The sequence below is a fragment of the Colobus angolensis genome, unplaced genomic scaffold (assembly GCF_000951035.1).
Source record: "Colobus angolensis palliatus isolate OR3802 unplaced genomic scaffold, Cang.pa_1.0 Scaffold1, whole genome shotgun sequence".
Classification (NCBI taxonomy): Eukaryota; Metazoa; Chordata; class Mammalia; order Primates; family Cercopithecidae; genus Colobus; species Colobus angolensis.
Window position 1 is genome coordinate 17,418,187 of NW_012110918.1, and position 27,890 is coordinate 17,446,076.

General features: G+C 62.6%; 2 protein-coding genes and 1 long non-coding RNA gene across 5 annotated transcripts in view; 1 reads left to right on the forward strand and 2 right to left on the reverse strand.

The window, feature by feature from the left end:
- BAIAP2 (BAI1-associated protein 2) overlaps positions 1-26,098 on the forward strand; it is a 78,226-nt gene extending 52,128 nt beyond the window's left edge. Inside the window, exons 9-17 of one of the 3 annotated variants that reach the window (XM_011958975.1) lie at positions 9,309-9,461; positions 12,323-12,544; positions 12,731-12,932; positions 13,328-13,529; positions 14,679-14,747; positions 15,352-15,514; positions 16,953-16,987; positions 24,457-24,504; positions 24,919-26,098. In XM_011958975.1, coding sequence (XP_011814365.1) covers positions 9,309-9,461; positions 12,323-12,544; positions 12,731-12,932; positions 13,328-13,529; positions 14,679-14,747; positions 15,352-15,514; positions 16,953-16,987; positions 24,457-24,504; positions 24,919-24,994 — 1,170 coding nt within the window. In that variant the 3' untranslated portion in view covers positions 24,995-26,098. The other 2 variants (XM_011959107.1, XM_011959047.1) reach the window with 2 other exon arrangements.
- Positions 18,915-19,597, reverse strand: LOC105523842. The gene is made up of 2 exons (XR_001003655.1): positions 19,161-19,597; positions 18,915-19,130 (listed from the first exon to the last, which is right to left on the reverse strand). It is a non-coding gene; the product is annotated as an uncharacterized LOC105523842 (long non-coding RNA).
- Positions 25,965-27,890, reverse strand: part of AATK (apoptosis-associated tyrosine kinase) — a 51,755-nt gene continuing 49,829 nt past the window's right edge. The window contains exon 15 of the mRNA XM_011933263.1: positions 25,965-27,112. Coding sequence (XP_011788653.1) covers positions 27,072-27,112 — 41 coding nt within the window. The 3' untranslated portion in view covers positions 25,965-27,071. The remainder of the gene's footprint in view (positions 27,113-27,890) is intronic.

Here is a 27,890-nt window from a genome sequence, read left to right on the forward strand (position 1 = left end):
CCTTCGGGAAGGGCTAGGTCTGGTATTTCTTCTGCATTCCACTTGGTGCCAAGCACAAGCTGGTCACGGAGCAGATAGCTAGTAAGTGCTAAGTGGTTTCAAAACAATGTTTTGGGGTGGGAAGCAGAGGGAGCCACGGCCCGGTGTGTTTTCTGCTCCCCAGTGGCCTGAAGCCCAGGAGGCCAGGCTGGGGAGCCATGAGCATGCCCGGCCCCACATTTGAGTTTGAGGGGGTGGGGCACTTGGTATGTGACTGCGCACACCCCCCCACTGAGCTGCAGGGAGGCTGCTGCCACCATGCTGGGTGAGTCCTGGCGTGAATGAGTGCCAGGCTGCCTGACTGGGATGTGCTGCCGGCCCCGCTGCTGCAGGCCCCTTGCCACCCAGGGCTGTTCCTGCTGCTTCCCATTGCCTTTGCAAACCCGGCCAGCAGGCCCTGTCTGACCTCTACTTTAGGGTGTAGCTGCTGGGGGCCCAGCTATTGCACGTCCTCGCCACTTCTGAAGAGCTGGGGAGCTGGGCTGGCTGGCCCCACCCACTGGTGCAGCCCCGCCCCTCCAGTGCCCTCCACCCTGCCCTCGCTTGTGTGGATCCACCACTTGGAGCAGGAGGCCCTGCCCCCCTCCACCCTGCCCTCACTTGTGTGGATCCACCACTTGGAGCAGGAGGCCCTGCCCCTCCAGTGCACCCCGTCCCCCTTTATGTGGCCCCACCCCCAAACACAGGCCTCCTAGCCGGGCCTCACTCCTGGCCTGCCTCTCAAGAGCTACTGTCCTGGGGCCTGGAATGCCAGCGAGGTCCTGGTGGTCACAGGGAAAAGGCCTGTTGGAAGCACTCCTGGGGGAGAAGCAGAGGCCTCTTCACTGGCCTCTCCATTCCTAAAGCGGTTGGTTGCTTTCCAGCTGTTCTGCAGACCAGCCAGTAGCTGCTCCCCACGCTGGGGGTAGCCCAGGGGTGTCTACCCAGAGAGTAGGGCTCATGGTGCCGCCCTGGAGATGCCTACCTTGGTCCCTGGACCTGCCTGCACCCAGCTCTTCCAGCTGCCTCCAGTGTGTGCCCTGTGGGGTCACTGGCAACCGTAGCAGTTGTTCCCAGTCCTGAAGACCCTGGGAGAGGCAGATGTGCCCACACCACTGGGGTGCGGGGCAGGAGTCTGGCCCATTCGGGCTCCTCGGGCTGCCTTCTTGAGCAGACGGGGGGGCAGCTGGGCTGCTGGAAGTGGAAGTGACGCCATGTAAGGGTGGCCTGAAGCCAGTGTCCAGCCAGGGGTGTGTGTAGCAGAGCAGAGGCCTCCGTGCGGTTCCCAGGCTGTCCCTGCCATAGAGGCCTTTCCCTTGGAGACTCTTTAGTGCTCCTGGGGAGGCCCTGCGTGTCTGTCACCTGGCAGTCTAGAGCTGGCTGGGGCCTGGCCGGTGGTGCAGCCCAGTGGGCAGTGCATGCAGGGTGGAGGCTGTCTCGGGAGCTCCGCGGGCTGGACGAGTGCTCCCGTCCATGGGGGTCCCCCACCTCAGCTGCCGCTGATGAAGGGGGAGGTGGTGGCTGGTGCCTGACTCTGGTCTTTGTGGGTGCAACATGCTGTGTCGTTGTCAGATGTGGGTTCCCTCAGCGACCCAAGGGCTGGGTGTCTCAAAGTGATCGCTGGGGTCCCTGGTGGGCTCAGAAACCTGTCGCCAGCTGCACCCCACCTGAGCTGCGTGTGCGGAGCACTGGGCTCCTGGGAGCTGTGAGGCTGACGGGCAGCAAGGCTGGGCCCGTGGCACGTGTGAGGGGCAGCTTCATGCTCCAGGGTGCCCATGAGGCCGAGGCCCCCGATGCGCACGGCCCTCCCCCACTGCCAGGCTCATCATGAGGCAGCGGCCAGGCCTGCCGCCTGAGCTGAACCAGGGACACACCACACCAGGCCCTGGGGGCAGAGGTGGGGCTGCAGGGAGGGGTGGGCGGGAGGTCAGCCAGGCCCTGCCCCGGAGGGGCAGGTAGAGTGGGTGTCTCTGTCTGCCTGCCAGGGTGCCCTCGAGTGGGGCTGGGCTGGGGAGCCTCCCGTGTTCAAGAACTGCATGTAATTGAGATGGTGTTTTGGGATTTCCATGAAAAGAAGTAATTGCAGTTATAGGTCAGGGCACTGGAATCAGGAAGCATTTGGGGCGTTTGTTAACTAGGACGGGAGAGCTTACGTAAGGGGGTACGTACGGCCTGCGGTGCCTTCACTCCCGGGTACTGTGGTCATTACCACGTTTGCTGGACCAGATGCTGACAGACGTGCCCATCCGCGTGGAGGGGACGTTCTCCACAGCACACGGGACACGGTGGACATGCTGGGGCAGAGGACACCTTCTCTCTGTTTTATCAGTGCGTCTGCGGGGCGGGGTCACAGCTTTGTCCAGCTCCTCCTCAGAACAGAGGGCTGTGGCCATCTCCACAGGGCCCGGAATGGGGCCCAGCGCAGAGCCCAGCCTGTGCCCACCCCTCAGGGGCAGGGAGCAGGGCATGGGGGACATGTCCACATGCCCCATCCTGCAGCTGGAACTCAGGGTGGGAGGGGAGTGGCTCACCCGCTCCCTGGGCTGGGCTGTGGGCAGAAGGACCTGAGTGTGGGGAGGAGAACCCCCGCCCACTGGATGCAACTTGTCCTTCCTAACCCGTGTGCACTGAGGGTGGGGCAGCGAGACCCAAGTAGTGTTGGGGCCTCAGAAGTCGGTGCTTGTGCTGGGAGTGGTGTGGGGCAGGCCAGGCCCCTGCTCAGAGTCGCGTTGGGCGTGGGCTCAACCCGCTGGCCCTGGGATGACCCTGCTCAGCCAGCTCTGGAGGCTTCATCAGCAGCCTGAAGCCCCTGCTGCAGAGGAGGGCAGCGCTGCCCTGCGCACTCACCGCCTCCTGAGGCCTTTCTGGGCAGAGATGCCCGGGGCTACAAGGAGAGCCAGGGTTTCTGCTGGGTCACCTTCCCCTGTTCCCCTGCTGAGATGATGGGGGAGAAGGTAGGTGAGGCAGGTGCAGCCCTCGCTGGCCAGTCGTGAGTGAGGAGGGAGAGATGGCCCTGTGTTCTTGGGGATGCTGCCTCCCAGAGACCATGGGGGCTCCAGAGCACCCGCAGGATCATCCTGAGGGTCCTGGGAAGTGGCACTGGCGCTCTGTTCACTGTAATGCAGGGGGCCGGTGGAGGGCATGTGCCCCCAGGATCCTCCTCCGGCTGCCCCGTCTCTGGGTGTGCCAGGCCTGTAGCCCGGATTGAGGTCTGAGAAAGGGGAGAGATGCGTGCTATTTAAAGGGGTGTATAATTAACGCAGCAGAGACAGAGCACCCTCGTTCAGATCTTCAGAAACGATAATAGCAGGGCCAGCGATTGCCAGCGTGGAGTCTGGCGATATGCAGGGGGGTGAAGCCCGTCCTCGTTTTAGCAAAGCTCTTCAGAGCTAAGGGCTGTTTGTGGCCAGGCCCCCTGTGAGGACAGCCGTGTAGCCGTGTTTCTCTGGAGTAACATCACTGAGGGGTCCTTACCAGGAAAAACGGGCATGAGGAGCCAGAAGCCGTGGAGCCCTCTCAGGGCTTCTGCACCCACAGCTGATGCGGAGACCCTCAGTGTCCCCAGGGCCAGGGCAGCCAGGGGTCGGGCAGTCCACTTCCCCAAGCCTCAGGGCTGGGCCACTCGGGCATCTGAGCCCCCGCTTCTCCCGCATCTTGCCACCCTTTGCTGGGTCTTGGGGACAGCTTGGTCTGCGGTCCTCCAGCCTGTTTGTGTCCAGCCCACTGGTGTGGACAGCAGCAGCCTGTTCTCTCCGGTGCCCATGGGCCTGTGCTCACCAGACTGTCCATCCCAATAGCAAGCTGTGGGTCTGTTGGGACCTGTTGTTCTTGGGCACCCTTTGCCAATCTGCTGAAAGCTCTGGACCTTTTTCCCAGGAAAATGGGGACCCTCAGGGCTCATGGATCCCTGATCCTGCCAAAGAGCGCTCTTCCTGAGGATCTTCCTGTAATGCCTTCCCCGGGGAGTGGAATAACCAGCTTTTCCACCTGCCGCCGGGGCCGGAGGGCACGGCTCACCCTCTGCTCAGCCCAGCCTGGGCCTTGCTCAGAGCACATGTGTTCAACGTGAGATTTGAGGGCCCTCCCGTCTCCTGAACCACCTGCCCTCCCTCCTCTGTCTGGGTACTGTGCCTGTCGGCCCGGGAGGCCTGGTCAGCGGGTTTTGAAGCAGCCACTGGCTGCAGCCAGCAGGTGGCCAGTGACCATGTGCTACTTGAGGCAGCTGATTCTCACCCCGCACCCCACAGCTGACCGGTCGGCAGCCGCGTCCGTTCGAGTAAGTGTCACCCATGGTGACAGCTGAAGGCCAAGAATGACGTTCTCATTCATACGCTACAGGGACCTGGGGGGCCGCGTGCGATTTTTAGGGAACGTGGGAAAGCTGCAGCAGCCGTGGCGGGTGAGGTAAACCAAAGCCGCCTTGGTTTTTTCTGGAACGCCCCTCCCCCACTCTGAGTCACCGCATGCTGCGGAGAGGAGAGCTGTGTTCCGATCACTTTTGTCTTCTCTGATCACGGGGCGCTCAGCCCAGGGTGACTAAGTGGGAGCGTTCCGTGGGTCTTAAATGCTTTCAGCTGGGTGTTTCCATAGTGCTGTCACCATGGCACCCAGCTAAGCACGCAGCCAGTGGCTCAGCGGCGGGCGGGGACTGAAGGGGGCCAGCCACTGGGACCGCCTGTCCGTGGGGCAGGCTCAGGGCCGTTGTAAATGGCCGGCTGCCAGGTTGGAGGTGCAGACCAGGCCGTGCTCTGTCCTCACTTTCCACACAGCTCGGCCGTGCCCCATGCAGGGCATCCCTGTCCAGCAGCAGGTCAGAATTGGTCGGGCCCTGCAGCGCTGGCCACCACCTCCTCTCCTCCCCGTTCCCTCCTCTCCTCCCCGTCCCCGCACCAGCCCCTTGTGTGGTGAAGCTTCTGCCTGGCCTAGATTTCCAGGATCTGCCCTGCACAGTCGTGGCCTCTATGAGGAGTTAGTGTTCTGGAAAAGGAGGTGAAGAGAGGCGGCTGTCATTCCTAGACAGAGTGGCAGCCGCATGTCACGCGCTAACTCAGGCTCCGCCATGGCCGGATGCTCATATGGGGGCTCCGAGGCAGGAGGTGTCGGCTCCCTCCGTCCCTTGGGGGCTGGCCATCCCTGCTTACAGCTCTGGGAACATCTCTCCTCCCTGTCCCCAGGATTTGGGGGGGCCCCGCTGGAGCACCGTGTAGCCATACTTTCTGTCTGTCCCCCATCTTCCCCTGGGTTTCTGTTGAAATCTGTGTGCCACTCCCAGCCATTTACGGGGCTCCTTTGAGTAAGTGAAAGCCTTAAAAATAAAACACCAACTCCCTACCCAGCCAGGGAGGCTGCCAGACCCTGCTAATGAGGCCAGTGCCCCTCGCTGTACTCTCCCCGGGGGACTGAGCATGGGAAAGTACTGTAGCCTAAAAACCCAGAAACCGCCTGTAGGGTGGGCAGCCGTACCGGCTCCAGGGGCCTTGGTTTGGAAGGTGACGTTCTCGGGGTGAGGAGACCCAAGGGGCCCTGCAGCCTAGTTTATGCTGCTGTCCTGGGGTGACCGCATCAAGCAGCACCTTCTCTTCCCCCGAGCCCTGTTTAGACGGCAACCTGCGTGGAGGCCATGGCTCTGGGCAGACCCCCAGGCCTGCCTTTTCTCAGTGCCTCAGTTTCTTTTGCCAGGCGTCGGATCTCCTGCTGAGCGCTCTCTGGCCCTGAGCTCTCTGCCCACCGTGCCCTCTGGGCCAGCCACTGCTGGAAAAGTCCACAGGGAGGGTACAGAATCTTCATGATGGGGTGTGTTGGGGGTTTCTCCACGGAACCTCACATTCCTGAGGCTGCCCCACTTAAGGGGTTCTGGGCACCGAATAGCTCCTCTGTGCACTCCTGTGCATGAGGTCGGGGTCCAAGGCAGGCATCCCCGTCACAGGCCACTCAGAGCCTGGAGGCGCACCCCAGCGTCCCTGGCAGTTCCCTGGGGGAGGAGTGGGCAGGACCCTGCAGGCAGCCTCGGAACAGGCCTGGGTGTTGCTCCGAGTGGTGTTGCAGGGGCATGGGTGGGTACTCCTCTCCAGGCCCCTCTTTGTGCACAAGCCCACCTGTTTCTCAGAGCTAGCCCTGCCCACCCAGTCCCTTTGATCCTGAAGGTCGGGAAAGGAGTCAAGCAGCCAGGCTGCAGCACAGCGGGCTCAGGTGGCCGCCTCCATAGCTGCAGCGTGTGGCATCCTGGCCACGGCCACCATGCCCTCCCCAGGCCCCAGGGTACCCCCAAATCCGGCTGTCCCACTCCACCGCTTCCTGGGGAAGAGCTTCAGAGGTCACTGGAGGTTCCTGGGAGCAAGAGCAGGAAGCCCTGGTAGGTGCGTGTTGCGTAACCAGAGGAAGAGAACTTCGTGCTCCAGCTGCGGAGGTGGAGGAAGAGGAGGAGGAGGAGGTGGAGGTGGAGGAGAAAAAGGAGAAAGTGGAGGGGGAGGCGGTGGTAGCGGCAGTGGGGGTGGCAGCAGAGGCCTCAGCATGGAGCAGAGCTGGCTGGAAAGTCTGCTTAAGGCTGCCTTGCAGGGCCTCTCGCCTGTGATCAAACTTCTCGCTTCCCAAACGCCATCCCAGGTCCCATTTAGATGACCCTGCGGCCAGGCCCTGCAGTGCCTCTGGAGGGTTAGGGCCTATTGAGGGTAGCGGTAGCAAGCCCACTGTTTTGAGGGGCAGGTGGGGTTTAGTGTGGGAAAGCAAGGTGGGCTGCAAGGGCAGGGGAGCGCTGGGCTCCGTGTTGGGGGATGTGGCTGGGCAGGCTCTAGCCTTGGGGACAGCATGGTCTGCTCATACTGGCCAGCAGGCAGAGCCAGTGCCTGGTGGTAGCACTGGGACCAACCCACACTCCTCCAGGCTGGTTCTCACCCCTGTAGTGGAGGCTTGCAGGGGTAGGCAGCGAGGGAACAGGCTGCTCCGCTCCCCTCCCCGCCACCCACCTGGGCTGGCGCTGCCCACCCACGCTGAGTCAGAGCTGTGGGCGGGGTGGCCGTGAGGCTGAGTCAGGCGGGGGAGGCCGCCCCCTTGCGGAGGCTACATCTTCTTAGGAGCCGCTTCTGAACTGGCCACTCCTTGACGGGTGATCCGGTGGACAGGGGGTCTGAGTCTTGCTGTGGAGGGTCTGCCTCAGGCCGGTAGGGGCTCAGCCCAAGGCAGGTAGGCACAGGAGGAAGAGGCGAGACAGAGGAGAGCTGGAAAGACCTTTCTGGCAGAGGAGAAGCTGGGTCCCTGCTGAAGGAGCTAGGATTCTGCAGCCACCCAGGAGGGATCTGGGTGTCTCCCTGGGGACAAGGTCTGTGCCTGGCGTGCTGCTCCCTCACCCTCACCAGCCACCCACAGCCTCATCAGCGTTTTGGGACAGAAAGTTTCCAGCCTACAAAACCGGAGAGAGCCGTTGACATCCAGGGCCGCAGTCGCGCCCTCCCAATGTCGGGCTGGGGTTCTGGAATCGGGAACCCCGGGCGCCAAGTGTCAGCTGTGCCACAGAATGTCAGGCACGTGATCCGCCAGCCGGGGTCGTGGAGGGGCCGGCGGCGGGGGGGAGGCATGTTCCTCCCAGAGGGACAGAGGCAGAGTGCCCTGGGGTTTGGGACTGTCCCTTCCACCCACAGTCCTGTTGGCCAGGTGAGTCACACCACAAGCCCTGTACCCACGGGCAGGCTGGGAGGCGCCTCTGCCCGGGACGGGAGCACGGCCCGGGGCCTGGGAGGCAGCGGGCGCCCTCAGCTTCTTCCCCACTCTCTGCTCCAGACTCCCTCTTTCCAGTTTCCTCCTGAGGCTCACAGCGAGAGGCCTGGGCTCAGCTGCAGCTTCTTGGTCTGGCTTTGCTTACACTACTTCTTTTAAAGAGTTTTTAAAATTGTGATAAAATACATGTAACCAGTCCAGTTGACCACGGTAACCGTTAAGTGCACAGTTCAGCGGCATTAGTGCGTTCGCGTGGTTGTGCAGTCATCACCACCATCCGTCTCCAGAACTTCCCATCTTCCCAAAGTGAAGCTGTGGCACCTTCCGTCCTGGTGTGTTCAGAATTAGTAGCTGAATCTGGAGGCTCTATCAGGTTGAGACTCAGTTTTCCTTTTGGGGAAATCATTTTGGCCGTAGCAGTTTCTGTTGTTTTGGCTGGAACCCTTTCTGGGAGGACTGTGTGTCCACTAAGAAGCAGAGAGTGGCCAAGACGTGACAGCCGCCATGGTCAGAGCCAGGGCCACAGCCGCAGGGGCTCCAGAGGGGCTGGCTGCCGGGCTGGGATGGGGTCTGCCTGCTGGCTGCTCTGGTTCTAGGGTCTGGCTTGACTACCTGTCTTTCCTGTGCCCAAGAGCACCTGCCAGGGATGAGGGGGTTTCCAGAGCTTCCGTGTTTGTGCAGGACACATTCTCCCCGTCCCCTCGTCCCCCTGTCCTACCGGGACACCCGGGTGGGCACTCGAGCAGCTCCAAGGTGGAAGGGCAGCAGTCAGGCCTACTCCTCATTCCTAGTTCCGTACTGGCCCCTTACCTGGGCACCCCCTCTTCCGACAAGTGTGACCTGTGTATCTGACCTTGCTGTCCCCACGGACGCTGGTCTTGCTTTCTGGGCTCCCGGTCTCTGCTCAGTGACCTCTTGTCTGATCCACCCCACGAACTTCCTTCTCATGTTCTCCCTCGGTGTGCGCTTATCTGGAAAACAGTCGGGGGTGGGAGAGGAGGTGAGGTGCGCCCGGAGTCCCCTCTGCAGCAGAGGGCTTCCCTGGGGTCCGTGGCCAGTGTCCTGGGCTCCAGCTCTCCTGCCTTCCTGCTGGGGCTGAGATGGAGGGGCTCTGGGAGCAGAGGCACAGGTGAGGGTGCTCCAGGCAACAGGGGAGGACCAAGAAGCTGTCGTGGGGCACATGGGGCTAGGGCACATCCACACCCAGGCTTCTGTGCCTTGGCCACAGGGAGGTGCACGTGACCCCACCCCACAGCGGGAGCCCCGAGGATATGAGGCCAGCCCCCTGCCAGAGCCTCCTGCTGGAGGCAGGACCCTCCACTCGCCAAGAGTGGTCCCCAGGCAGTGAAGCCTCCTGGGGATGTGGTCATTGGGCGTCTCCTGAGTGGTCCCGGGGCAGCTGAAGCCTCCTGGGGGCGCAGTTGTCCCCTGAGTGGCCGCAGATGCTGTTTTGTTTCCAGAAGCCTCTGCTCTGCACAAATTAGACATGTCCTTTGACTGAGTCCGTGGGGCTGCCCCAAACCAGGCCTGACAGGTGCCCTCCTGCTGCTGGCTGAGCCTTTCTCCCCTTCCCTCCACAGTACATTGATGCCATCAGCAACAAGCAGGGCGAGCTAGAGAATTACGTGTCCGACGGCTACAAGACCGCGCTGACGGAGGAGCGCAGACGCTTCTGCTTCCTGGTGGAGAAGCAGTGCGCTGTGGCCAAGAACTCCGCGGCGTACCACTCCAAGGTGAGGCGGCTCGGGGCTGCGCTGTGCTGGCGCTGGGCCTCGCGGGCAGAGATGAGCCAGGCCCCTGCCCCAGCCCCGTGAACACCCTAGGGCAGTGTCCGGGCTTGAACTCGCGTTTATTTCGGGTTTTCTTGGGGATGAAGTTCTAGGAGAATTACCAGGTCGCGGGGTGCGGGCGTTTTGAAGACTCACGTTAGAATCGCCACGTGCAACCAGGGAGAGTCTGATGGGCTTTCAAGACCTTCTAGAACATTCGTTTAAAAGAACATTCTTGGCTCTTCTGCCACAGCCTTGTCCTGGGGAGGCACAGGCTGACAGCAGGCAGCGGACGGTCATGCTCCGTGCTGGGTGCTGGGTGCACGTGGTGGGTGGCCTCTGTGTCTTCACTTGCTCCTCCTGTGGCTCCTCAATCCACAGTCCTGGGGTACAGCCTCTGGGCTCATGGCTTTGCTCACCCGAGGTGCTGAGGACTCCCAGCCCCAGGCCTGGGTCCCCAGCCACCCAAGACGACTGTGACACCGGCCCCAGGTCCAGCAACTGCCACAGCTCGGCTGTCCTATGTGGACCTGCCACCCCTCACCCAACCCGAACCTGGCCTATTTCTTTGCCTCCTGGGCAGCCAGCCCCCTCCACGGATGTCCTGAGCCCCATGTGAGCAAGGGGAACCCCTCCTAGGAGGCTGACTTAGCCCCCAGAGCAAGCAAGGCCCAGAGGCCAGGCTCCCCACTGGGAACAGGCAGGGCCAGCAGGCCCCTGTTCACCCACAGTCCGCGAGTAGGAGTTAGGGTGGGATTAGATCTGTCCCCTGGAACATTCTGGAACATCTCAAGAGTTCAGCAGATGGAGTTCAGGAGCCAAGCCCACCAAGGGGGGGCCTGGTCATGTCTTTCTAAAATAAGGGGTCCTGGGGATCCACGGGCTATACCTTGACACCTGTTCCCCCCACCCACCACACACTCATGTATGTGCATGTGCGTACACACACACACACACACACACACACACACACGTGATATGGAACCAGTGCTCCAGTGCCCACAGCCTGGGGACAGCCAGGAGACAAGTGCTCCTCCCTCCCTGGAGAGACCCCTCCTGCCGGCCTGCACCTGCTGGGCACTGTGGGCAGGTGCAGGTAAGGACAGCAGTAGCACCTGTGACCCCTCGCTGCTGGGGGATTCACTGGTGACAGGCTGTGCTGCCCCAACTGCCAGGCAGGGAGCGCTGTGGAGCTCAGGCCTCCCACCTGCTAGACCCAGGACTGTGGCGAGCGTCTGCGCCCTCTGGCGGGGGCCAGGCCCTGTGACAGGGCCAGGGAGCCAGAGCTGTCAGTGGCCGGGGTGCTGCCTGCAGGGATGGAGGGCTGGGAAGCCAGGCTGCTTGCCACAGGTGCCCTTGTCTCCCGGGAGGGGTTGCGGGATGTGCCTGTGCAGTGGCAACAACTGGGCTCCTGGGCTCGTGGGCCCCCGGGCATGTGTGGAAGAGGCTTGTGTCCCACAGACCCACGTGGACAAGCCTCTGGGATGGGGGCCAGGGTGTGAGGGCAGCCTCCTCCCAGGGCAGTTCGTAGGAGCTCCCTGGTGCTTGGGTTTGGGCCTGCCTCGGGGCTCTCAGGGTGGAGGGGGTGATGCTGGCTTGTGGCCGCTGTGTCAGGGCCATGCTGCTGTGAGGTCGGTGGTCGGTGTCCCCTGGCCGTCTGCCCTGATGCTGGTCCCTGTTGGCCTCTCCATGCCCCCCACAAGACTCACTCCTCTACCACTGATCTGAGCCAGGGTTCGGCGGATGTTCTGAATGACCACAGAGTTCATGCTTTTGGCTCTGTGGACCATGCAGTCTCAGCTCTGTTACTGCAGTGTGAGGGCAGCCATGAATGAATTCACAAATAGTTGCACAGCTGTGTTCCAGTAAAACTTGTTTACAAAACAGGAGGCCAGCCCTCAGGCTGTGGTTTACTGACCCCTGGTCTAAGCCAGCAGCGGAGGGGTGAAGGTGGCGTGGGCAGGACTTGCTCAGAAGGGCTGTCGTCCAGCACCCTCCGTGGGTCCCCCACGTGGGTGCCCAGCCATGTGTGTAAGGGAACGGGGATGAGTGGGGGGATCAGTGAAAGCCGGAGAGACCCCAGAGGTGCCAGAGACATAGCAGTTCTGGCCCAGGGCTTTAGGGTCTGTGGGTCACAGGAGTCGAGGCCCTGCAGCCTGCTTAGGCCGAATGGCCAGGAGGGGCAGGGGCTACTTGATTAGCTCCCAGGCCCCAGGCCCGGCTGGCCCCTCGTCCCACGACCTTTCGCCACGCCTGTGGCTTCCTGCTCCTTTGTCGGCACTGTGCTCAGCTGGTGTGTGTCCAGCAGGCTGCAGAGTAGTACATCCAAGGGAGAGCGGGCTCTTGGGCCCACGGGCAGTGGATGGAGCAGTGAACCTCAGTGTGTCTGACAGGGCCGCCTTCCTGCCCTCGGCAGCCAGGCTGACCCCCGCTGGGCAGCACCGCCCCCTCCCTCTGGCCACCTGGGGTGCCTTCCTAGCACTTCGGGGTTTGCCCACCGGGGTTTGACCCTATGCACCCCTGTCCGTCTCTCCTTCCTCCAGGCCCTCCTGATGGGCCCCACGGGGGTTGGGCCTGGGTTTGCTCTCATTCCTGGAGGTTCCCTGACTGCGTGACTTGTGGTCGCATCCCAGACCCTTTTCCAGCAGCCGCTTCTGTGGGTTGGGGTCGGAGGCTAACGGGTGGCCTGTCTCGCTGAGAGGCACCACCTGGTGAAGAGCAGCCTCCAGCCCCAGAGGGTGCTCAGGGAGGGCTCTCAGGGCTGTGCCCAGCTGCAGGAGCCTGAGCCAGCCCTTACTCCTCCCTTCCTGCTTCCTCCACTTCAGGGCAAGGAGCTGCTGGCGCAGAAGCTGCCGCTGTGGCAACAGGCCTGCGCTGACCCCAGCAAGATCCCAGAGCGCGCCGTGCAACTGATGCAGCAGGCGGCCAGCAACGGCGCCACCCTCCCCAGCGCCCTGTCGGCCTCCAAGTCCAACCTGGTCATTTCGGACCCCATTCCGGGGGCCAAGCCCCTGCCGGTGCCCCCTGAGCTGGCACCGTTCGTGGGGGTGAGTCTGGCCTCTGGAAAGCTTCACGGGTGTGGGTGGGAGGGCGGCTTGTTGTCGGGGTTGGGGGCGGCCAGGGTGCAGAGCCCAAGGCCCCCTGCTGAGGGGCTGGGGGTGGAGGGTTCTCTTTCTCTCGGTCTTGCCCACGGTGGGCTCCAGCAACAGCCTGCTCTGCCCCCTTCCCTACAGCGGATGTCTGCCCAGGACAGCACACCCATCATGAACGGCGTCGCCGGCCCGGATGGCGAGGACTACAGCCCGTGGGCTGACCGCAAGGCTGCCCAGCCCAAATCCCTGTCTCCTCCGCAGTCTCAGAGCAAGCTCAGCGACTCCTACTCCAACACACTCCCCGTGCGCAAGAGCGTGACCCCAAAAAACAGCTATGCCACCAGTAAGGGCTCCGCTGGGGTGTTGGGCTGGGGTCCCTGGGTGTGCCTCCCCAGACATGTCACACCCCTGAGTAGGGGACTGGGAGACCGTGAGGCTCACAAGTGTGTGACCGTGTGTGCCTACATACGGTGGTACACACACATGTGCCTGCCCAGCACCCAGCTTCCTCCTGTCAAGCCTCTGGTGCTCAGTCAGGGCGTGAGTAGGGTACTGGGTTGGGTTCGGCTCATGCAGGCAGCAGCCACTTAGGAGCAGGCAGCTGCTGCTTGGGAGAGCTTAGCCAGCGTGGGAAAGGCTCACTCGCCCACCTGGGGCACAGCACCTCAACCAGGCCCCCTGGGCTTTGCTGCCGCGTGAGCCGGGGGCCGTCCCCTTACCTGTCCTTTGTCCCAACAGCTGAGAACAAGACTCTGCCTCGCTCGAGCTCCATGGCGGCCGGCCTGGAGCGCAATGGCCGCATGCGGGTGAAGGCCATCTTCTCCCACGCTGCCGGGGACAACAGCACCCTCCTGAGCTTCAAGGAGGGTGACCTCATTACCCTGCTGGTGCCTGAGGCCCGCGATGGCTGGCACTACGGAGAGAGTGAGAAGACCAAGATGTGAGTGTCTCTCGGGGGTGGGTTCCAGGCAGCTGCTGCCTGCAGCAAGTGTGTGGGGCAGCGACACTCAGATGCACTGGGACCTTGTGTTTAGATTCACTGCAGGTCACAGGTCCTCACCATAGAAAACCTGGGCAGTGAGAGCAAGCGTGACCCAGGATCTTCACCACCAACAGGCATCTTCTCTCCTGGCAGGGGTCTTTACCCCAACCACTTCCCTGCAGCGGTCTTCCCCTACGAAAGGGGTCTCCCCGCCAGCAGGGGTCTCCCCCGATGGCAGGGGTCTCCCCCCACGGCAGGGATCTCTTCCCCACAGCAGGGGTCTCTCACTGCAGAGTCTAGTGATGACCTTGCTCCATCGCCTCGATGTGCCACTCAGTGTGGCGCAGGGTGTGGCATCCACACGTGTACGCACTCAGCATGTCTGGCCGAAGCCCTGTGGTGGGTGTCAGTTTCCCGCAGTTCGCAGGTGCAGAGCAGGGCTTGACCATCCTGAGACCGCAGGGTTTCTGCAGCTTTCAGCTCTTCCACGTGCCAGATGTGGAAGTTTGGAGTTCTAGAAGTCACCTATGGAGTCAGATGGGCCATACCTCCCCAGTTTACTGAATGCTGTTGCAGAGAGGCTGGGCCAGGGTGCCACCCTCGCTGGACCTGGGGGCTGCCTTCCCAGGGCTGTGTTTGTGCGGGTGTGTCTCTTGGCAAGATGGGAAAAGGCCCTGACATTTGTGCCTTCCTAAGCCTGGCTTTGCAGCCACCACCCTGGGGAGGGGGCTGAGGGCAGGGGGTCTCCCAGGAGGCCTCTCCATCTTTTTTCCAGTGGCCACTCCAGTCTTGGTGCCATCCGTAGCTTAGTGTGGCACTGGGGCTGCGAGGCAGGAGCAACTGCTCTGCCTGGGCTCTGGGGCCTTGCAGTAGGGTCTGGTGGGGCCGGCAGCTCCCACCAGGTTGGGGACGGCCTGGGCCACCTTGCCCTCGAGGCTGAGCACACAGTGGGAGCAGGCTCTGTTCCTCCAGAGACAGCGGCGCAGCCATGCTGGGGAGCTAGAGGGTCTTGTGCTTGGATGGTGGTCGATGGGGGATGGGGAGCCACTGCCCCTACCCGGGGGCCTCCGGGCTGAGTGTGGCTCTTAGCTGGGGCCTCTCTTCCAGGCGGGGCTGGTTTCCCTTCTCCTACACCCGGGTCCTGGATGGTGACGGCAGTGACAGGCTGCATATGAGGTGAGCGCTGGGCCCAATGGGAGTGCTAGATCCCCAGCTCTGGAGGGGGCTGCAATGGCACCAGGTCCCTGGGCTTGGAAAGCTGGGATGGGCTTCGGGCTCCTTGTCTGCTACTGCAGGGCCATCCCCAGTGGCCCTGAGAGCTGGACGCTTGGGGCCCTCAGGGTGGAAGCATGGTGGTACCCTGTGCGGTGGGGCCCGAGAGCCCTGGGGACACCAGTGCAGGCAACAGGTGCTGTGGGGGTAGCACCTGGGGGCCAGGTGTGCAGGGACCTGTCTGTCCCAGGTCCTCCAGGTTCTTGCAGCCTTCAGAGAATCGCAGCAGCTGAAAGCTGGTGGGGTGCATGGCTGCTGGGAGGGTCAGGGATTGCTGTGGCAGCCCAGCCCCTCTGGAGTCCTCCTGACTCACCTTCATGGCCAGGAGGAGGGAGGGAGGCCAGACTGGCCTGGGCCATGGTCACCAGGGCTGTGGCCTTGGCCTGAGAGCAGCCTCCCGCATGTGGCGTGGGGTAGGTGAGGGAGGGCCATCCAGGGAGCCCACAGGGTTGTAGGGTGTTGGGGGTGTCTGGCCAGCTGGGCCATCTCTGAGTCCCTGTCCCTGCAGTCTGCAGCAAGGGAAGAGCAGCAGCACCGGCAACCTCCTGGACAAGGATGACCTGGCCATCCCGCCCCCTGATTACGGCGCCGCCTCCCGGGCTTTCCCCGCCCAGACGACCAGCGGCTTCAAGCAGAGGCCCTACAGTGTGGCTGTGCCCGCCTTCTCCCAGGTCAGCGGGCGGGGGCCTGGGCTAGGAGGGGCCCGCAGGTGGAACAGTGGGCTCAGCCTGCCATCCCACGTTGGAGCCTCCGCTGAGGGGCCAGGTGCCTTGGGGGTCTGGGTCTCTTTGGACAGGCCTGGGGGTAAAGGCTCCATGATTTGGGAATGTGTGCACACCCCTGCTTGGGCCACAGGCTGCTCACCTCGCCCCAGCAGGCTCCCTGTGTCGGCACGCTGGGGTGGGGTCGGCCCGTCCCTCATGGTGCTCTCAGCCAGCCATGGGCAGCTCACTCCTGTGCCCAAGGGGGCAGCGTCTGGGCTGGGAAGTGGCTGGCCTAGAGGTGGGCCTGGACCTGGCCGCCTTTTGGGAGAGCCAGGGGGTTAGGGTCCCTTCCATGAGAACCGCGGGGCTGCCTCAGTCATATCCATATGATGGGAGTGCTTGCTGCTCAGCCCTGGCACGTGGCTGGACCCTTCCAGTCAGCGTGACCCTGGATGTTGGCCATCTGGTGCCCGGAGGCCAGAGCTGGAGGATCAGGGCCTGGGTCCTAGGCCCTGGTGTGTGTCCTCAGAAGCCCAGGATCATGGCGGTCCTGGTGTCTAGGCTGGGACAGGATGTGAGCGTGCATGGTAGCTTGCCAGATCCCAACCCGCTCCGTCCAGGGAGGCTCCTGGGGTTGGAGGGTTGGAGACCCCTGTTGACCTGGGGCTCCTCAGCTGGGGGCCGTCTGTGGGATGTTGGCCGGGCTAGCAGCTGTTCCCGGGGCCAGTCTCCAGGGTTGGGCCTCAGGCAGTGGGTAGAGAGAAGAGAACCCACCTTTTTCTGAGATAACGGGCAGCCTGGGTGACTGCTCAGCTATCGACCCACAAGTGAGGGGCCCCCAGGTTGACAGCCTGAGCTGAGGCCGCAGGATGCGACCTGGAGAGGTTCGGGCTCTGGGCCATGGGTGTTCCACAGGTCAGCCTCTGGGGTGGACTCAGTGCTGGGAGAGCCAAGGGAGGGGTCTGCACCTGCCCCAGGCCCCAGGCCCCAGGCCCCAGGCCAGGCCATGCTGGCAGATGAAGGGCGCAGCCAGCCCCAGCACCACACCTGGGCTCTCCTCCCAGGCAGTGTCACCCTCCCAGGGGCCGGGATGGTACATGTGACAAGTTTCCAGGAAACCGTAGCTGGGGTCTGGGCCCAGGTCCCGTGGGTGGGCGGAGGGGCCCCAGGGGCCCGCCCAGGCATGGGTGAGGTGCTGCCGGTGCCCTGCGGGGGCCTCGGCTCCCTGGGGGCGGGCGGAGGGTCCCACGAGGCTGGTCTTGCTTGTGTTTGGGAGTGTGCAACAAGCATACAAGTTCAGGTGGCCGCTGGCTGGAGGAGGCATCCCCAAAATGGCAGGATCACCATTTGTGGGTGACCACAGGCCCCGTCACCTGGCCTGACGTTTTTCCGCCTCTCCCCCCAGGGCCTGGATGACTATGGAGCGCGGTCCATGAGCAGGTAAGGGGCTTTCAGACCTGTCTTTGGGACCATGGGTGGGTGTGAAGAGGCCGGGTAGGGCAGGTCCCTCTCCTAGGACCTGGGGTCACCTCTTCTTCCTTTAGGGCCCAGCCTGGCCCTTCACCCCTGCCAGAGCCGGGGACGTCCCCCAGGGCCTCCTGCTCTCTCCGAGTGACACAGAAACCCCCCTGGGCTCTGCCCCTCTTTCATTGCATCTGGCTGGCCCCGTCCATCCCTGTCAGGCAAAGGCAAGGTTGGGGAGGGTGGCTGGGGCTGCAGCCTGCGCTCCGCCCCTGTCCTGTGCCTTCCTAGAGGGCCAGGAGGCCAACGGGAGCTGCTGAAAGGGGCATTGCTTGGTGTGGGCAGACTCGCTGCGTGTGGCTGGGCAGCGTTGTGCAGCCAGGCAGCCGTCCTGTGCTTTGTTTCGCAGTGGCAGCGGCACGCTGGTGTCCACAGTGTGAGGACGCTGACCCCAGGCAGCCGCTGCTCTGAAGAGCTTCCGCGCCTTCCCCCTGGTCTCCGTCCGTTTTCCTCCTCAGCTCTCGCTGGTTTGTTCCTGGGTTGTTTTTCTTTTCCACTTGCCCCTGCCTTTTGGTTGGTGACCCCAGACTCTGTGATCCCCCAGGGTCCATGGTGCTGCTCCATCCGCCCCCCCCCCAACCCGGTGTTTACGCGCCCCACCCTGTGTGTCCCAGCCTTTCGAGCAGAATCTGCCAGGCAGGACCTGCTGGGCCGTGCGGGGCACCCTCGGCCCCACCCTGCAGTGTCTGTGGCACTCACTGCTTTTCTAAGGCTCTCCGTGAGCCAGGTCTAAAGTTTGGAGAAAAAGAAAAATCTTAAAAAAAAAAAAAAAAAGAAAAAGAAAAATAGGAAAAAGGACTTTTATTTTTCCTGAAAAACAAAAACCGATCTGCATGGACTCCGGTGTGCGCTGTTATCTCGCATCCGACTTTCCCGGCGCGAAGGCCTCTGTCCGGACAGGGAAGGTGCTGGGGTCCCTGGTCACCCCGGGCCCTGTGGAGGGCTGCACAGAGAAAGGGGGCTCGTGCCAAGCTCGAGGGGCCTCCTGAGGAAGCCGGCCGCTCCTGTGAGGGAGGCCGGGCCTGGGCACCTGAGGGCTTCTCCCTCCGGACGCTGCGGGCCAAGTGTACATAGAGCAGCGTGGCAGAGTGGCTTCGCCTCCCGTCGGGCAGCGGCGGGAGCAAGGTCGGGGGCAGGCGCCGCCCAGCTGGCCGCACACGGACACTCCAAAGACCTCCAGCGACCCCCCTACTCCCACATTCCTTTGACCAGCCTTGTGAGGGCATCAAGGCTGCCCCGGGCTCCCTGGCTGCTCGGGGCAGGGTGTGTGGGCCGGGCCCGGCCGGGGGAGGGCAGCTCTGGGCACGTCGCACCCACACCCCCCACCTGGGGGGACAGGCGGTTCCTGCCTGGTTCTTCCTAGACGCTCTCGTCTTTTTGTGTGTCTTGGTGACTTGAGAAACACACACAGTGGACTCGGTGGCTACTGGTACTGTCTCTTCACACACTGAACTCGGGGGAATTGAGTGCAGGGCACAGCCCGGCTCAGCCTGCCTGCTGGTGGGAGCCCCTGGGAAGCCGCGACGCTCCTTTATCTGATGTGGTTTAGCAAAAGCCTCCCGCACACCTCCCCGTGGCCTGGGGTGTGGCCTGGTTTGTGTGGGAAGCAGCTCCAGACGCGGACCGCCTGAGGTTAAGGGGAACTCGAGGGCGGACCGGACCCTATGTAGAGACCCCTCCGCGCCGGCGTTCCTGCTCCGCTAACGATTTCAAATCCAGGGGATTCCATGCTCAATGGATGAATGTAGACACAAAACAGCAACACTTGTATGAAGATGTAAAGTGCTGAACATATTTTTTTCCTGTTTCCTTTCCTTTTTTAAAAAATCTGAATTGTGCCCTGTACTGCAGTTACTTGTTTGAATAAAAGTTTTATTTATTGCACGAGTTGGGTATGGACCTCCTTCGGTTCCCGGCGTGCGTCTGGGCCGTGGGGGCCCCGCCTCGTGCCTGCCTCTGCCAGGTATTTTCTTGGCATTCAGTCGCCTGCTAGATAACCTGGGCTTGCACATAGTGCTGGCCCGGCGACAGACAGTCACTGTGCCCTGGCTCTGCGGGGGGCCTGCCGCCCCAGGGGAGAGTGCGGGGCCACCGGCAGCTGAGGCAGGCTCCTGGCTGTCTCCAGGCCGGCAAGTGAGGCCGGGTCCGCAGGCGCCGTCCAGGGAGAGCCAGAGCCCCAGCTCTGTGCCGACTCCCAAGTGCTCCAGGGTTCTAGGTCTCCTGGCGTCTCGCCCGTGGTTCCCCCTCCTCTGCAAGCCCGAGTCCTCAGACCCCGCGCCGCCTCCAACTGAGCCTTGTGTTTCCTTGCAGCGCCGGTGTGGAAGTGGCCAGATTCTGAGCCGCCTGACTAGAGTTAGTAAGTTGCCTGGCGTTCTTGTGCGGTCACTGGCCAGTGGGTCTACACGGGCCCTCTGGCCTCAGCCACGCAGCCTGGGTGGGGACAGCCTGGCTGCATGGCAGGGCCAGGGGTCCACTGAGCCTGCCTCTTGCTCTGGGTGCTGGGCCTTCTCTACTGGGTCCCCTCCTTGGGTTCACGGTCTCCTCCTCCCCTCCTGGAAGCTTGTGGACTCTGGCTGGCTGTGCCCGGGGCTCCCCTCACTGCTGGGTATGGCTCTGGCCCTGACCTTCTCTGTGGTCCTCTCCTGCCCTGCTGGGCACTTAGAGTTACAGTCAAGGGGTGACCCCGGCAAGCAGCTGCAGCCCAGGCCTTTCCCGCCTGACTTGCAGCGCTAGCTTGGGCTCCTCGGGTGTGTGTGCCTTTGGGGCTGGTAAGGATGACAGCCTCGTGGGGACTGGCGGCTGGGGTCCTGGGAGAGCCCCGGGGAGCTCCATAGGCACTGGAGCCAGGTGTTGGGCCCACTGGGGATGGGGTTGTGCTGTTAGTCTGAGCTTGCCTCTTCTGTCCCCCAAGCCCCACAGCATGGACCCAACTGGCTCCATCCCAAGTGTGCACCTGCAGACCTGGAGGACGGCTGGGTCCAGGTTTGAGCTGACGCTCACTCCGGGGGCCCCAGGGCCATTATGGCTCCAACTCCAGCGGGACTCGGGAGTCCGGGTCTGAGCCCATTTCCTGGCGGGTTGAGTGGGCCACTTCGCTGGTGCCCAGTGTGTATTTGGGATGTGCCAGGCTGCCCAGGAGCAGGCCCTCTGCCCTCCTAGGGGGCCCTTACCACACCTTCCAATCCACTGCACCTGTGTCTGGGCGGGTCCTGCTTCCTGCCACCCTCCCATCCCTCAGTTGCTAGGAGGGCGGCTCTGCAAAGCCAGTGCCTGCATCCTTCACAAAGGACGCTGGTCCCTGTGTCTCCCTGGTGGTCACAGCAGGTATCCTGGCCCATGGGCAGCCAGGTCACAGGCAGATCACAGATCTGTCGTCTTTGCTGCCTTTCTGTTGTTGATACTCGGCATGAATTCTGGAAGGTTCTGTAGAAAAACGCTCCTGAACTTTGGGGGACTGGATAGCATAGATGCTCTGGGTTGGCCCTGGCCGCCACCTCGCCTTCCACCTCCATCTTTCTCCCTTCTGAGACGCTGTTTCTGGGAGACCTCCATACCCCCCACTCCCCCAGGTCCCCCTGAGCGAGGGGGCTGCCCTCACCTGGTGAGGCTTGGAAGGGGTGAAGGCTCAGAGATGAGGCTGGCACAGCCTCTGTCAGGGACCACGTCCCTTGGTGGAGGGCAGAGACCCTGGGTGGCAGTGCCAGTGGGGCGGTGGCGCTGAGCCCCAGCACCACTCCACAGCGCCAGGGGCCAGTTTCCTGGCCACACAGTCTGCCTGGTCTGACAACTCAGCTGAGATTGGGGGTGTCGAAAGCCACTTGCAGTTGGTCAAGGGACTTCCCAACCCCATCGCCACCCTGCCATGCCCCAGCTTTGGGCCCTGAGAAGGGGGCCTTAGAATGAGAGTGGAGGGATGAGCACCCCTGGCCACGGTCCATACTTGTCAGCGGAGGCCCAAGCGCCCACGCTGGACCCGGTTCCAGAGGGGCCCACCTTCCGAAGACATGGAGAAACAGCTGCCGCGAGAAGACAGAGAACAGGTGGTGCCGCTCGGCTCAGGGTCTGGAGTCGCCTAACGGGTCAAAACGCGCTTTGTGGCGGCTGTTTTTTCTCGGAATCCTTCTGCCTCACGTTTAAGGCGTTGGTTCAGGAAATGATCCTGGATGACTTCCTGCATTCCGAGGCGCTCCTGAGTTCCGTGGGGCTGGAGTGGGAAGCTGCCCTGCCGCGGGGAGTTGGACTCTTCCAGGCTGTGTGGGTTTGCAGGAGTGGTGGGCACAGGATCCCCAAGACACACCGAGAGCCCCCCGTGGGCAGGGGAGGGGTGCCCAGTCCCTCAAACTCCCAGCTGCAAGAGACCCCCTGGCCAGCTCCTTCCTGGCAGAGGTGCCCACATCCAGCCCTCCTGGCCACAGCTGGCTCTGCAGCACTGGCATCCATGCCTTGCAGCGGCCAGTTGGCTGGGAACCGTGGCCCACACCTGTAATCCCAGCACTTTGGGAGGCTGAGGCAAGAGGATCTCTTGAGCCCATGAGTTCGAGATAAGCCTGGGCAACATAGGGGAGACCCCGATCTTGACAAAAGTAAAAAAATTAGCCAGGCATGGTGGCGCGCGTCTGTAGTCCCAGCTTCTCAGGAGGCTGAGGTGGGAGGATTGCTTGAGCCCGGAGGTGGAGGTTGCAGTGAGCTACAGTCATACCCCTGCATTCCAGCCCAGAAGACAAAGCGAGACCCTGTCTCAAAATAATAATACAATTTAAAAATTACAAAAGCCACTGGTCACCCCTGCGGCCTTGCTCAGCAGCCTCTGAGGGGCGGCTGTCAGTGAGGAGACAGAGCCCAGGCCTCTGAACTCCCCAAACCAGCAGCTCCCCAAACAGGACGCAGGCCCTCCTTGGGGCCCTCTGCTCTTGGACCTGTCTGGTGACTTTCCTTCGCTGGCTGAAGAGGTGCTGGTGGTGTCACTGGGTAGTTCGTGGCAATCGCTGCCCAGGGCCGCGTCCTGCAGGAGGTGGGGCCTGGCGCGTGTCCTCTGGCAGGGAGCAATGTCTGTGGCTTCCATGCAGTGACCTTGGGCTCCAAACTTCGTCACGTTCTGTTGGCTCAGGCCCCCACTCTCAGCACAGTGAGCTCCCTGCAGGCCTCCTGGGCGCGCCTTTCCCAGACGGCTGAGGGGTAGGGGCCAGAGTGGGGGAAATGGGGCCGCCCAGCCTCTCCGCGTGGAGCTGCTCTCGCAGCCAGCCTTGGGCTCTCCCCGTCCCTGCCAACCCGCTGCCCCCGTCAGGCTGAGACTTGATACAGCATTTGTGGCCCCAGCCCCAGGGTCCTCAGAGCCACCCAGTGCGGATGGTTCAGCGGGCTCCACCTGGTCCCACCATTCTGGGAGACGAGGCGAGAAAACTGCAGGTTAGAGAACAGGCCTGCGCCGGTGGGAGAGCTTCCTGCCCCTGCAGCTCCCCGCGGGGTCTGGGCTAGCACTGTGCCTTTGCCTTGGATTCGGAGCAGGAGTGAGAACCACGCAGCTGTGCTGCCCTCGGCTGTGGTCTGGGCCAGGTCTAGGCCCCTTCTCTGGGAACGCACGTTTCTTTATTTTTTTTTTTTTTTTTGAGGCAGGGTCTTACTCTGTTACCCAGGCTGGAGTGCAGTGGTGGGAACACAGCTCACTACTGCCTCGACCTCCTGGGTTCAAGCAAGCCTCCCACTTCAGCCCCCAATGTTGCTGGGACCACAGGCATGCACCACTCCCATGCCTGGCTTTTTTTTTTTTCCCTTCTTTTTTTTTTTTTTTTTTTTTTACTTTTTGAGACAGGTCCACTTTGCTGCCCAGGCTGGTCTTGAATTCCAGGGCTCAAGTGGTTCCTCCTGCTTTGGCCTCCCAGAGTGCTGCGATTCCAGGCAGGAGCCACTGCGCCCAGCCAGCCCCATTTCTAATCTCCCCAGAATTCCCTCCGGACCCTGGGCCTGTGGAGGGACTCAGAGCATTTCCCTAGGAGTGGGTCTAGCCTGGCAGGGAGGCAGGGCATGGGCAGACATCACGGATGGAGGTGGAATCCTCACCATCGGACCCCCAGGCAGCCCCTACCCAGGCCCCACGAAGGGCAAAGCTGCACAGATCAAAGCTGAAAGAAGCTGGGAATCCAGCAGACCCTGAGGCTCCAGCGCATTTGAGAGATCAAAAGATCCTTTCAGCAGGGTGCCAATGCTCAGACGCCATCTGGAAGTCTGAGAGCCTTCCGCAGACCCGTCAGTCTCTTCCACATATTTTATTCTCTTAAAAACTCAGTCTGAAGTGTTTCAGGTTCTTAGAAAACAAAGTCCTCAGGAAAGCTTAGGGAGCTGCCCCTGCCCTGCACCTCTTCCTGGGCAGCTGGACGGAGCCCTGCCGGCCTGCCCCGGGGGTTGCTTCTGGCTGCCTGTGCCTCTTCCCGGGTAGCTGGACGGAGCCGTGCCCGGCTGCCCAGGCTCCTGTGGACCCAACTGTGCCAGAGGTGACTCCGCTCCAGGTAATGGCTCCAGTCCAAGCACAGCTCTGCCGGAGCACAGTCCTGTCCCTGCTGCGTCTTAATGTCCACATGCCATCTGTGCTGTCACTCTTGGAACTGCCTGACATCCCCCATCCTGTCCTGTGCTGTCCCCTCCAAAGGTGGGGACTCCAAAGAGAAAGGCCCAGGCGCCCCTCATCCGTGGGGTCCTTCTCAAACGTGCTCATCTTGTTCCATTTCAAATTCTTGTCTCGAGTCGTATTTGTGCATCAGCTGTGGCCCCGGGGACATGGGGGAGGGCGCGGCACCCCCGGGGGGACAGGTGGCTGAGCCCTTAGCAGGGGAACAACTGTGGCCAGGGGATGGCCAGCTGCTCTGCAGGGCCCGTGGGTGTCCATCTGCAGCCCTGAGGGAGCCGCGAGCCTAAACTGCCTTCCTCTGGATGCCCCCATACCAGGGCTGGGCTGGGCACTCTGCCAAGCTGTGTCCCCAGGTGTGGGTCTGGCCTGGTGGGGGGGCCACCAAACTGATGTGTGCCCGGTTCAGGGCTGTCTTGAGTGCCCAGCCTCAGTGGTGATGTCCACCCCTCACTGGGAGGGTGCAGCTGGCCCCGCCCCGCCCACCCACGCTGCTGGGAGGGTGATGGATCAGAGTGGGGGCACCCTGCCTTGTCTAGGTCACGTAGGGTGAGCAGAGGGTGGTGCACCTTGGGGTCAGGCAGCCTTGCAGATGGCACCTGACCCTCCCTGCCCCCCAAAGCAGCCTCTGTTGTCTACGAGCTCTCTGTGCCCTGAGATCGGACCGTGGGCATCCAACACTGGGGATCCGTGGGGCATCGGGCAGCCCAGGTGCCACAATTTACTCATGGCTTCTGCCCTAAATTAAAACCACATCTTTCTCTTTCAGGAATCCCTTCGCCCATGTCCAGCTGAAGCCGACAGTGACCAACGACAGGTCTGCCCCCCTCCTCAGCTGATGGCCACATCTGCGGCGCTGCCCATCCGGCGGCTTCCCCCGCCCTGCCCATGCAGCCTGTTTTGTCATCCTCTGTGCGTTCCTGTTAAGAGAACATCCAGGCCCCAGCTGCCTGGCCTTGCCCCACTTGAGTCTGGCCTGGGCTGGATCCCAGCTGTTCTGGGCAGGGCTGGGCACAGGGGGGCACAGGCCCCTGAGGGGCCGAGACATGCTGGCTGCGCTGCCCAGGGCTGAGGGGCCGCCTCTTGAGGGTATACACCTCTGGTCATATGGCCATGGAGCCCTGGGGTGCCCCTGGGTCAAGGGAGGACATTTGGCCAGCTGGCGGCTGGGAGGGGAGTCCGGCTGCCCTGCTGCTTCTCCTGCCTAATAAACAGGCTCCTTCTGCACCAGGTGTGATCTGTCCACCCAAGGGCCAGAAGGCCGGGAGCAGGGGGATGGGAGCGCCCACACCCCGGCTGGAAGATGAACTTCCCATAAGCACGTCATTCCCTGCAGGCCCGGCAGCTGCGCCTGGAGTGTGGGGCCTGGTCCCTCTCCGTGCCCCTCAGTGGGGCTCTCCTGGACTCCCACTGGCAGTGTCGCAAGGGCCTCCCCAGCCCCCTCCTGCCTCTGGGCAGGCCCCAGCCTCCTCCCTACCCAGCCTCCCATCCAGAACCTTGCTGCCAGGGCCGCCCAGCTCTCTCCTGTGGCCAAAGACCAGCTGTCAGGTGCTGTGCGGGGTCACCAGCAGAGCACCTGCTGGCAGGTGGGGGCTTCCCTGCTCCTGGGATCTGTCCCAGGACTCCTGGGTGGACCTCCCCCACCCCCACTCACTCCTGCAGGCACTGGGGAACTCTGCTGGAGTTGGGGGTTTTAAAACTTCATTAGCAGATCTATGTTCTTCGATACTGTTAGGTGAAATACAATGTGCTGAGAGCTGCATTGGTGACAGCAGCCCTTACCTGGGGAGGAGTCTCCGGCAGAGCCCACTCCCGCCTGCAGCCACTCACAGCCCGGGGACAGGAAGCTGCAGAGTTGGCAGGCCAGGAGGGCGGTTGAGAGCCGGCCAGCAGAGGGTGCAGGGGAGCCCAGCTGTGCTCAACTCTCCTGACTCCGCCTTCCACCCTGGGCCCAGGGACAGACAGTGCCCTCAGAAGGGCAGGGAGGAGGCTGTCCTGGAGAGGCCTGTAGGTCCACTCTCTTCACCCGTCCCTACCAGGCCAGCTCGGCCTGCAGGAAGGGAGACCTGCAGGGATCTGCCCCTGCATCCCCCAGACACAGTAGGGCCAGAACACCATCCCCTCCACCAGGGTGTACCAAGGACAGTGGGGAAGAGAGGGGCAGCTTCCTCCTGGCCCCAGGAAGGGGTGGCATCAGGTTCCTACCCCAGCCATGGCACAGCCCCTCCCGTCCAGGACTTTATCGGTAGACCTCAGGAGACAACACACAAAGGTTTCTTTTTTTCTTAGCTTCATTTCTCTTAAAAAACAAGGAACAAGAAAACATTGCACCAGCGTTCTAAGCCTCAAACAAAACACAAAACAAATCCCTCTGCAAAGCAACAATAAACTTTACATCTCTTTGGCAACAATAACTTAAAGTCACCCCACTTTCATTCGCTCCAACCACAGCAATTACAAAAATATTCCCTGCGCTGCCCTGCCCCCAGCTCCACCCCTTCCCCACCATCCCTCTCCCTGTAGGCAGGAGCCAGCCCCCCAACACTGACTGCGGGGTACGGCCCCCACTCTCCTTTGGCAGCTGGGGCACAGGCCAGATAGTGCCCTGCAGAGGGGAGCTGCCTGCACGGTCCTGCCAAGGGCACCTCTAGAACGGGGCCCACGGCAGCAGGAGCGCAGCCTGGAAGCCCCTTCCACCCCTGATCTTTTTGGCTGCCCACCGTGGCCACAGCAGGACCCAGGTGGGAACAGCCCATTTCCTGTGGGAAGGGTGGGCTTACCGGTCTAGCTGAGTCAGTGAAGGGGAAACAGCCACAGACTTTTGAGATAAGGGCAGAGGAAACAGGACTGACACAGGCGCCCAGGGCCGCTCCTTGCCCTGAGCCACCAGGAACCCAGCAAGGATGGGGGCGCAGGGGCTGGGAAGAGGTTCACAAGCCTGCCAGTGTCTCGGGACCATGCCTCATCCTGTGTCAAGTGTCCTGTGAGGACACCGGAGGAGCCACCAGACGGGGCATGTGGGACCTCTGAGGCCAGGCAGCCGGCAGCGGCAGGCAGAGCAGAGGGTAGGAGCCGCCGTGCCCAGGGGCACGGGCCCCTCTTCGGTGTGTGTGTACAGACATCCACTGTGACTCCAGGCGTCCCGAGGGGCCAGCAGCAAACCCAGAAGCCCAAATTCTGCCTCCGGGGCGGAGCATGGCCAATCCACTGTCCAGGGCCTCTCATCCTTCGGGCTTCTCCAGGACACCATGTGGGGCAGAGGCACCCGAATCTGCTGCCAACAGCCACCAGGACATGGTCCCCACTTTCTCGGTCACCATCCTCGCTGCTGCCTGGCAGGGGCTCTGGTGACGCCAGCCTCGAGGAGCAGGAGCTGCCCTGGTCTCAAGCCTCTTTGCTCTCACCCCCGGCACCTGCTGTAGGGCCTGGCAAGCAGGACGACAAAGTGAGCACAGGGTCCTAAGACACCAGGGCCCGCCTGCCTCCCCCGCAACTCCCACCTGGCCTCCATCCCTGGCCCACATACAGGCCGGGCCAGTAGGGACTGTGGGCCAGCCCGGGCCCCTTCCCTGCAGCAGATCTGGCTGTGTGTAAGTAGGAGATGGACCCATTTCTCCCACTCCTGCATCACCGGACCCAGGTCAACAAGGCTCAGCAAATGCCTCCGAGTCCTCTTTTACACACAGGGAAACTGAGGCCTGAACAGGAAGGGGATGGCCAGGGTCATGTAATGGTCTCCTAGTGACCTGTGTGCTTGTTCTGCCACGGAGGGGGCACCCTGTGCCAGGGGTGAGGCTGACGGGCCCTTCCCCCAAGGCTGCAGCCACAGGCCAGGACAGCTAGGGAATAATGGGTCTACCGAGGGGAGGGGAGAGATGGCAGGGGACCTTCGAGGAGGTGGGCACTTGTCATGCACGTGGGCAGGGGCTGTAGGGGTAGGGACACCTGGCAGAGATGAGCCCAGCCTGGGATGGGGTGGACACTGGAGGGGCATGGCCGGGAGTGATGACTTAGGCCCCCAGCAGGGCTCCACCTGGGCACCGTGGGGCGTCGGTCTGCAGGCGCTGGTAAGGTTCTGGTGGGAGGGGCTGCCACAGGTCGGGGGGGTAGGGTCAGGCAAAGGAGAGCCGGGTGCAGGGAGAAGGCAGGGGCCTGAGGGCCAGGTGGGGTCCAGGCGGGGTCCAGGCTAGGTCTGGAGCCGGG